The sequence below is a fragment of the Zerene cesonia genome, chromosome 6, assembly GCF_012273895.1.
Source record: "Zerene cesonia ecotype Mississippi chromosome 6, Zerene_cesonia_1.1, whole genome shotgun sequence".
In the NCBI taxonomy this organism is placed as follows: Eukaryota; Metazoa; Arthropoda; class Insecta; order Lepidoptera; family Pieridae; genus Zerene; species Zerene cesonia.
Genome location: NC_052107.1, coordinates 2,939,020 through 2,949,913, shown reverse-complemented (window position 1 = coordinate 2,949,913; position 10,894 = coordinate 2,939,020). Strand labels below are relative to the sequence as shown.

General features: G+C 33.5%; 1 protein-coding gene across 2 annotated transcripts in view; it reads left to right on the top strand.

Moving 5' to 3' along the window:
- LOC119840360 overlaps window positions 1–9,420 on the top strand; it is a 43,704-nt gene extending 34,284 nt beyond the window's left edge. For both annotated transcript variants that reach the window (XM_038366943.1, XM_038366945.1), the window contains exons 2-7: window positions 4,380–4,576; window positions 5,044–5,172; window positions 6,598–6,717; window positions 6,933–7,095; window positions 7,479–7,607; window positions 7,905–9,420. In XM_038366943.1, coding sequence (XP_038222871.1) covers window positions 4,380–4,576; window positions 5,044–5,172; window positions 6,598–6,717; window positions 6,933–7,095; window positions 7,479–7,607; window positions 7,905–8,142 — 976 coding nt within the window. In that variant the 3' untranslated portion in view covers window positions 8,143–9,420. The remainder of the gene's footprint in view (window positions 1–4,379; window positions 4,577–5,043; window positions 5,173–6,597; window positions 6,718–6,932; window positions 7,096–7,478; window positions 7,608–7,904) is intronic.
- Window positions 9,421–10,894: the final 1,474 nt, after the last annotated feature.

Here is a 10,894-nt window from a genome sequence, read left to right as displayed (position 1 = left end):
ATTTACTTGGCTTAGGCCCGTAATAGATCACTAACCGGTTAAAACCCGAGATGTATAAAAATACATGAAAACAAATAAAAATAATACTAATATATATATATATAGTTTGTTTGTTTGGATGTTTGTCCGTCAATCACATTGGACGGATTTTTATGAAATTTGGTATGCAGGCAGTGATAGAATACCTTTTATTCCGATTAAATGCTCCCTTGGGATAAAGCAGGAATCTTGATATCCGGGCTGAGCCGGGCGAGCGTCTAGTTATTAATAAATAACAACCCTTTCCCCCTAAATAATCAACTGTCTTTGAACAGCTGGATTTGAATATTCCATGAAAACATTACGATCAAATTCCAAATACTTTTACAATAACGTATTAGCACGCATGAGTTTGCGTTTCATGATTTTCTTTAAATGTCGTATTGCGTCAATAATGAATTACATAAAACCTTAGTGTATTGGCACAATGTTTTATACATAACATACCTACTCCAGTCTCCATTACATACAAACCAGTCACCAATTCACCAAGTGACAAGAGCGCAACGTCACAAACAGTCGGCGGAAGTGAATTAAGCGAAGCGGCTATTGTTGTATATTCACATAATATGTACCTCTGTACCTAACGTGGATGTTATTCATCAACAAGTCATTATAATACGTAGATTGGGATGAGCAATTTTATCTGTAATTTAACTGTGGCAGCACTAATCCAACGCTGTTTAAATAATACCATACTAAATATTATACAATGACAATAAACATTATTGTATCATAAACAGTAGATCTAAATTCTAGTAATTATAAAAGCAAAATGGAAAAATCTGTACTTGCCTTATCTGTAAAAGCCTGGGTACTAATATATGACACTGATAAATATATTTAAAGATCAACTAAGTTTCTTCTCGGTAGAAATTTCTTTGCGAACCGGTGGTAAATGTTAAGACTATGTTATAAAGATTCAAAGGGTTTGATAATATACTTATGTGTGGCCTTGGCAAAGAGTCTGGTCCTCAGATTTTGTCAAATTCAATTTTCATTCGTTGCGGAACATATTACATATATATCCCAAAATATAATACAATGTTCGTCAGTTATGCTGACTGTTTTGATTAACAATTTATAATTGGTTCCCTGATTGTATTTGAATACATTTATAGTCGGTCATTTTAATCCCTTATCACCGATCCTCAATGTATTCCTTAACCATATAGATCTTCCATTGTATTATAATATCATGCCTTTAACGGCAGCATTATTAAATATATATTTATATTAATGTCGAAAAGAGACGCAATTTAGGACAACACAACGCTCATGGCATATTTAAATACATGAATGATTTATTCATTCTAAATATTTAGTTGGAATATATTATTTCACGTAGGTACACAGCACATGCTTTTTAACAAACATACCTGTACAACATTTTTGCGTATTATCCATTAATTATAAATGAATTTATATACAAGTGTAAGAGCATATAATATACTTAATGAAAATCGTTTGAAATACAAAAAAAAATATGCTCAATAATACAACCATTCTTCTATATTCAGTATGCTTAGTTATCTTTTTTTATTGTGGGAGTCGAACATGCTTCGGCACGAATTGGGCCAGCTCGCAACGGGGAATTAGGTACCACATCCACACAGACAACCGGCATGAAATAATAACTTGCTATTGTGTTTCGTACGGTTAGTGGGGGAGCCGGAGGCATATTTCCTTCTTCTAGCCCTTCCCAGTCCATTCCTTCTTTTCAGTCATCAATCCTTTCCTTATTCCTTATCCCTTAAAATCAGGCTGCGCATTCTCAGAGGTCTGCGCCTCTGCGAATGTTCATGGGCGGTGGTGATCGTTTACCATCAGGCGAACCACCAGCTCAGTTTCCCGCTATGACATTAAAAAAAAATCTAATCCTGGCGACCCTAATCAGGAAATTGATATAAACTCATGAAATAATTGTATTGTCACCGATCCCTGTGATCCCTACATTTTATCTTTGTAACTATTCAATAGAAAACCTCTTTAGAAAAATAACATTTAAATTTGAGATAACCTTGAGCAAATTTGTGGCGAATCTGAGAAATTAGAAATCAGTATTTTCAAGTGCCTACCAACGTTTTTTTTACTGTCGTGGCATTTATATGAAGACGTCAGGTTAATTCTTCAAACGAAAAAATGATGAGGTCAATTTTCAATTTTAAGCCTTCAATATACCTACAATTAACAATAAATGTATTGGATAAGTGATATCGAGGAAGGTACTTAAATTTTGCATTTAGAATTTTTTTTTTGATATAATCAAGAGTTCAATAGACTAAACTCTAAACAAACATTTTCTAAATGAATCGTGTCTCTTTAAACCGGATTGTTTGTTTTCAATGCTACAAACATATAAATCAACCTAAAATCACTGACTTTCTTGACATGCGAGAAATTAAGGATTTTTCTTTTTACTTTCTAATTTATGTACCGCCATAACTTGCTATAAACAACATTACCCGAGATTAACATTTTAAAAATTGTTCACGTGAATTGATTCACACATTCAAATAACAACGGAAATTTCAGAAGAATTTACAGTAAATGTTGCCAAAAAGATGTGTCCTCTATTTCGAATCACTAAGAGCAGGCACGTTTCATTTCACGTGTTCACGTGACGATATTTAAAACACCTTACCTACATAGCTTTTGCCAGGAAAGCCTGTAATGCGATATGGACGTCTGCTGTAAGCCGACCAAGTCGCGTGCGAGAAATCTAAACGTTAAAGGTCACGCAATATCAGCTGGTTACCGTTCAACCAAATAACATATCGTTGAAAGTAGGACAGTTAACAACAAAAATACATTTAAAATTGCACAATACATGTATAATTGTATAAATATTAATTGAAATTTGTCAAAAATATAAGTAATGATTCAATAATAATAATTCAATATCGAGCATCACTCCGTGGATAACGACTAACAATGCCCACAAAATAGCGAACTATTTCAGTTTAACGATTTCATTCTGCTTTTTGTAATTCTGACTTTAACGAGTTTATACATTATTTTTGCGCCTTAATCGCATCCGTTGCGTATTCTAATTTGTTCTAAATACACAAACATTTGATTAAACTTATATCACGATTATTTACAGTGCAGTAAAATATTTATCTCTCTTCGTGGAAGTAACCTCGTTTTTTGCGTATTTGCAATTAAATTAATAGCATCTAATTATTTACATGTTTTTTAAATATTCAATTATATACAATCATCAATGCAATTCTTTTATTTTGAAATGCTTTATTTAAATATGTACGTGTATGTCCTACATCAATATTTTTTTTACTGATACAAACAGCTACGGATATAAACATATAATGTTTAATGCGGATTAACAGAGACAAAGCTGGAGCGGGTGATGTTGTTATTACTTATTAGATAATAACATCTAGAATATTGTGTCATTTAGCATATGCTCGTAATGATATCTCAAGGCGAGGCAAGATTATATTATTAAGATTCTTTCAGTGAGCCAAGATTGTGTAACATGGAGTACATCGTGTGATAGCAATTAATCCTAATGCAAATATTTGTCTTTCACTTATCTTTAAAATACACAACTTCTTAATCTCAATTCCTTAACCTTCTATTTTGTTTTCACAAGTCAGCGAATTAACAAATTACGTATACCATTTTAAACGGATTAAGATGATCGCTTCAACAGGCTATTCGCTATGAGTAGTTATTAAGACAATACAATGTTAATAAGTTCGCATTGTATACCACGTTAATATTATAAGTATATTTAGTATATAGTGAAATTTTGTCTGAACACAAAATGAAATCAGATATAAAATAGAAAGTGAATACTCCCTAAGACGAGAACAAGATTTTATAATCCTACTAATATTAAATGCAGAAGTTTGTAAGGATGTGTATGTGTTTGTTGCTCATTCACGCAAAAATTACTGAACCGATTGCAATGAAATTTGGTACGTAGGCAACTGGAATAACATATAGGCAACTTTTTATCCCTATATTCCTACGGGACGGACGGAGCCATAAAATCAAATGGATTTATAAAAAACAAATGGACACACAATACCTAACATCTACCAATAAATAATTAAAAGGCTTTCAATAAAAGTAAGAAAACAATACTTTATAAATAAGAAATTCGTAACAAGGTTTATGTCATGAATAATAATTCATTAAACATAATTCCAAGAAGTGACGTAATTCCAAAGAAACATTTCTTAGAAAATATTATGTCTAAATGAATTTTCTAGTTATAAATTTTATAAAAACGTTACCCTAAATCTTAATTTTGTTGAAAGCTACAATTCTTCTCATTAAGCCTTCTCACTAAGCATATAATTTCTGTACAGGACTACATCGCCCCCTGGCGAGCCTCTAGTTCGAGCCCCTGTTGGAAAACCCAGATGTCCGCCAGCCATCTCCCGTCTTCGAGTAGAAAAAGTTGAAGGTGGCTTAGCAGTCGCCGGTGTCGTCGTGGCTGCCAACTGTCAAATCGTTCTCCCAATATTTGGGTTCCTTTTTATGCTTGTGGGATGTGTTCTCACTGGTAAGAATCTATCTTTTTAAACACATCTAAATGACCTGCTGTTAAGAAAAACTTTACGTGGCAGTAACTCTAACATCGTGACTTTAGTTATATTTATAAAAGACCACAGCATAAAATTTCGGTTTCAATCGACGTCCCAAAATCGGAGAAGGTTCTGTATTCGACTATTTGTTTTTGATTTTGTTACTCAATCGCCTAACGTGATTATATTGTGTTTGATGGAAAATTATTAAAATTTAGTCCTATATTAGAATTCGGATTGGTGCCACCCCTCTAGGGACGTCGGTGACTGTTTTGTAGCAAATAATTTAAATGAAAATAAACTAGGGTTCATTCACAATAAATATCTGCATCTATTTGCTCATAATTTAAGAACCCTTTGAGATTTTCCCAGGAATATTTAGTTTATCGAAGTAAATCATACTATTTTGCTAATGTATAAGTCTAACGTAAACTGTAATTACCAGCGGCTTCGTATCGTGGTTGCGGTGAAAATGAGGAACCGGACCACTATGCAGCGCGTATCGCCTTCACTGGCAACTCGCGCGTGCTCGGCCCCGTGTGCATCGTCGCTGGCGCACTTATGACGATAGCTGGTTAGTATAGTCTCACATTTTATTTTTTCTTTTTATGTAAAAGCTGCCGTCGAGCATTCGCTAATATAGAGTTGCCCGCTTTAAATAAGTAAGTTATAAGGAAATAATTGACGTTGAGAAAAAAGTAAGTGACTGGGAAGAGTGAGGAAAAGGATGCGGGCTTCCGGCGAGTCTCTTTAGGGTTTCAAATTGATGGTGTCTTAATATAACCACTACCTGTGGACCGCAGTTTTGCTATTTTATCCGCTTGGGGGGGGGATTTATTGATTTTTTTCTTAACGAATGCCTACATCATAATGACTTTCTGCATGCCAAATTGAAATCCAATTGGTCCAGTAGTTTTTACTGCGCGTTTATAGATGAGTCAGTCAGTCAGCTCTCCGTTTTATGTATCTCAGTACAGGTAGCGTTACGTTACCTACACTTTACATATATAGCGCAATAGTCACGTTTATGAAATCTGCTAAGATTTGCTGCCGCATTAGCGAGCTGATATAGCGAGTGATAAGCTTTGTTTAGCACACGTTTACATAAGCGCAACAGTGGCAAAGAATAATTACAATAATTATCGTAATTTTTGAAGCTGCTACTGTTATCATTTATTTAACTTTTACTACGTGAAAATGATTATCATTTGGTCTGTTTCCAAAACGACCACGTAAATGAAATAAAAAAGCGCGTCAATTACTATAAATAAATATATTAGATACTAAATGGCTATTAAAGTTGGGGAGTACATTACACATAAAAATCATCTAAATAGCTCTGTAACACAATATAGGATGACGTCACAGTGTCGTATAGGTAGACATACATGCTGAAACGTTCTTCCAAGGTAGTTTCAAGTTTGGCACACAGCCAAACAACAGGGTCTGGAGGGTCTCGAAGCCGAATCTATTTCATAGTTGAGTTAAGTTTGCGTTCCAATAAACGATCAAATAGCCTTACCTACCTTCCATATGTCCCTTTTCAACCAAATCGATTTCTGTAATATTATCTAATAATTGTTAACAGCCAAGAGAGTTTGATTACATACTCTTGTTAGTATAATAATAGCTGTTAATTTAACCTTAAGCCAGCCCTGTAATTTAGATCATTATCAAACCAATCACCACCATATTGTAAATGTGACCTTTTTAATTTATTTTATTATTCATAGGTACATGAGTTTAAAAATAGAAACAATGTATGAAAACTGCACACGAATTTCTTTGAGATATCTTGTACCTTGAAATTAAATACTTCATATAATTTAAAACGTGGACGAACAGTCTTCTCGTGACCACGCTCGCTTTTTATTGGGCGAAACATTGTAATAAATTACAATATTGAAAATACATAAGAAGAAGATCTTTACTCGCGTAATACGAAATTGTACGTAGCCCTACTTTACACTTTTAGTAATGCAATATTTTTAATTTTCAGGTATAGTATTGTGCATATTGATGCGAGCAGCGCAGAAAAGGCAACGGCGTCTAGCTTTCCACTGTCCTATACATGGGGACTTCTACCCTCTGAGTCCTCAGAATAGTAGAAAATACTCCCGTAAGTGGATATTTGTCAACAATATTATTTACTAAAAGTCCAGGCCACGTTCTAAAAAATACAGTCATATTGATTCGCTGTTCAAGTACCTACCCTAAAGAAATTAATATTCACATTGACGTTTCTCTTGCCATACCTAGCACCTACATAAAAGTTCAGAGCCTTATAGAAGTTACGAGAAAAAAAAAACACAAAGAAGTTTATTTCTTGCACAGGTAGCCCCACCGGTCTTTGGCGGTTCCTGCGCGGCTGGCTAGGCATGGTGGAAGAGAGTGAGACCCCGCGCTGCCCCCGCTCCGTGGAGCCCGCGTCGCCGGCGAGAGCGGACGCGCCCTGCCCGCCGCCATTACCCTTCCTTGTACCTAGCGACTCTGTTGTGTGAGTTATTTGCTCTAGAAGTCAGAAATCTTCATCATAATTCCTGTTTGGTTTTATGTTTGCAATTATTGACGGAGTGTATTCTCTGAATCAAATTTCCAGGCGTGCAGTAAATCCAGAATACATTTATCAAGTCAAAACATACTAATTAAACAAAAATGCGAGAAATGATTCTTCTCAAACAATTTATCCCTATGAATGCCCAAACCTTAACGAGCAACAATTACACCACTACAAATTGATTTTAAAAAGAGACCTTAATTATAAGAACCTAACGCACATTCAGACTACGTACCTACTTTTCTTTTGACTAAAAATTTTAGCTCTTAAACTTTGGCAGGATATACAATATCTCTAATATATTTATATTCATATTATTACAGAGGCATGGCGTCTGTTCTTGGTGCGCCGCTTAGTCCTGAACAAACATTTGGGTCCATAAAGTCTTTGGCAATATCCAGAGAAGTCGCCAGTTTTCCCCTGTCACGATCACCGACACCTCCACCCTTGAGGTATGTTTATTTAAATTATTTGAATAAAAGTTCATGAAGAAATATTATCATATGTGTTTATAACTAGTGGATTATTTATAGTCTATTCGTTTTTAAAGCATACAGTTATACAGTTTAGTATAAAGAACTACATATTGTATTGCCATAAATGACGTCACTGTTGATTGATCTATCATACATGAATTTGTCATTTATTTTTATGACAAATTAGCTAAGAATTCATTGAATCTGACACCGTTCATGTGACACAACCCTTTTGCACTGTAGCAGACCACTAATTTATTCGTTATTTTTCAGTTGTCCACCCTTCAAAGAGGAGCCAAAAATAGGTGACATCCCAAACGCAGTGCCATCACACTTTGATTGCGGGTCGCCGACCTGCAACTACCGCGTCGTCGAATGCAAACTCACAACGACTGACGAAATAAATCTCACCGGCGACAGACAAGAGTCTACCCTCGCGAGTGTCCACAACACAGACAAACTGAGACCCGCCACCGTTTGTATCACAATCCCAAACGAGGGCAAAGGCTAATACCGCCACGACTAAACGTAATTTTATTTTAGTGTCCATGGCGATAATGACTGTTTCGTTGTTAAATTGTGTTAACAGTGAATTTCGACTGACAATGGCGATGATAGCCAACGAGTGCATTCCAACGTATGTCGCGGAATTTTCGGAAATGACTTTCAGTGTTCATTTAACTTGGTCATCTATGAAGACGTTACTACCTATATTATGCTTGACATCAACTGCTCAAACTATCACATTGGTCTTCCGCTAGCGCTCATTATAACATTCTGTCTATTTCTCTTTATTATTTATACAATTCAATCACAATTTGATTGTAAATTGTTTTCTGTGTTTGCATTTACATATGAATTACATTTATTTTAACTAGGAAAAATTTTCAATACAAACCATGTGTAAAAAATATGTTCCTATTTAATTTAAATTATCTATGGTTATTCTGTGTCTTACGTAGATGGGTACATACATTCGTAAAACCCACGAGATTATGTGAATTATATTTGAAACCTAATCTACGTAAGATATAAATTCACCTTATGCAATATACCATGTGCGCATTGTTATCATTTACTCAAACATGTTTTTAATATCATTTAAAATCATTTCTATGTATTTTGTTTGTGTTTTATCTATATTGTCTATATTAAAATTCATATTTTAAATGACTTTTTATACTATATGTATAATGTATTCATATATAACAATTATTATACTTAAGTATAATCATCATCTATCGTGATAGGTTAGAATTAAATTTACAATTTTCACTCTCGAACTTCTAGTCCACATTTACATACATAATGCTGCATTGTTTTCCACCACCGACTAGTGTAAATCTTAGAAGAAATGGAATTATGGAAAAAATCTGTATGAGTAGGTAATCTCGAGGTGGTCTTTAGGTCGGAAATCGGAATCAAATGACAGCGACTCATAACTTAATTCATATATTTAATTAAAGCTTATATTATATTTGGCTCAATTTATCGTGTAGTGAATTCATTCATATTTCATTGTCAGTGTAAAAGTAATACGTAATTTTCGGAATAGGTAGGAATTGTTAACTTGATATGTAAGAGTAGGCCGTTCAAATAGATTGTGATACATTTAATTTAGAAGAGGAATGGTTATAATGTTGTGTTCTACATGCCTGCAATAGGGATATTTATAAATGTTTTGTACTTTATAAGAATTCTCTCAGTTAAAATTATGCAAATGTTATATTTTGTTTGTATACTTATTCATAAGATTATACTCACCTGCCAAAAAAAAAACAAAAGATAAGTACACCGTATTTTGTTATTTAAAACGGCTGGTTTCTTTAATAGATCAGATTCATGCAATGTTAATTTTAAAATGCAAAACCGTCGAATAAAGAAACCACACAAATCTTTGCTCTTTTATACATATATTTTTTTAGATTAACTATTAGTACTCATGTTACAAAATATTTTAAACTAAAATTTGTTAAGTAAGAGGCAAAAGCCAAATGAGTTGCCAAAAATAGAATTCATCGCGTCCATAAACTTCTTTTGTATGATATTTGCTTTATTCTTGTAAACAACTACAAAGTGCTCACAAAAGACAATTTAGGGAGAATATGGAAGAGAGTAAATGATAATGTACGTAGTTCACACATTATATTATCTAAGTTAATTTAGTCCTATTAAAATGCAAACTTTAATTTTTGTGATGACGGCATTTATTGGCCAAGTTAATTTGAAATAGGTAACGTAATTTTTTATAAATTCTAGATAAGTACGATGCCTAAGTAATGTATTATATTATATTATGATCTAAGCGTATTTAATATTGTTATAGTAATAAGTATAAAACCCAAAATATAAAATTTGATTTTAATGTTATGTTTTATTTTTCATAAAGCAACACAGGTTTAGAATTTAAAATCCTAACATAAATTAGGTACGTTTATGAAATTCAAACTGCACCTTCTTAGGTACCTTGTAGATAAGGCTCTACAAAAGAGACTGACGTATATTAGTATCACGCACACTAAACGATGAAGATAATATCTACTAGTCCTTTTTAGCTTACATGCCGAATAGACTCAATATTTACTTAGTACTTGAGACATGCGTTTATAAATTTTCTTACGACATCGTAACGGGTTAATTATTTTATAAAGGTTATAGTAAGGACTACATTTAGTGGTAAAGGTGCAAGCTTTCGTAAGAGCTAGACTTTTCTATAATACTACATAAACATCCTATATTTTTGCATTGACTTGCTTGAAAGCATGGGCCTCCACCAGTGGCGTAGCTAGGTAACCTAGGGCCCTGGGACAAATAAAAAATTGGGTCCTACTCCTATCAAAACTGGTAAGGTTTTCTTGAAGTAAAATCAATAAAGATACAAATACTTTTAAAATGCTAATAATGTAGTTTCAAATATGCGTATATCTATTTGAATATATGTGAGTCCATTCATATATGTTTAGTAATTACTATTTTCTGTGTATAGTGTTCCGTAGCTCTAGTGGTAGAGCGTTGGCGTATCGCACATATGGAATGGGTTTGGTTCCCACAGCGAGTAATGTATTTTTTTCAAGATACTCAAATAAATTTTATATTCGTCACATTGCAATATTTATTTCAATTTAATCATAATTTTGTTTGAAAGAAATAGTGTGATTTTTAATGAACTTATTATATTACCTCAAACAAATTTCGTTGAGAATTTGACCCGATTAAATAGGAATCAATTTAATGTCATTGAGTAGTTCATTCAAAAATATATC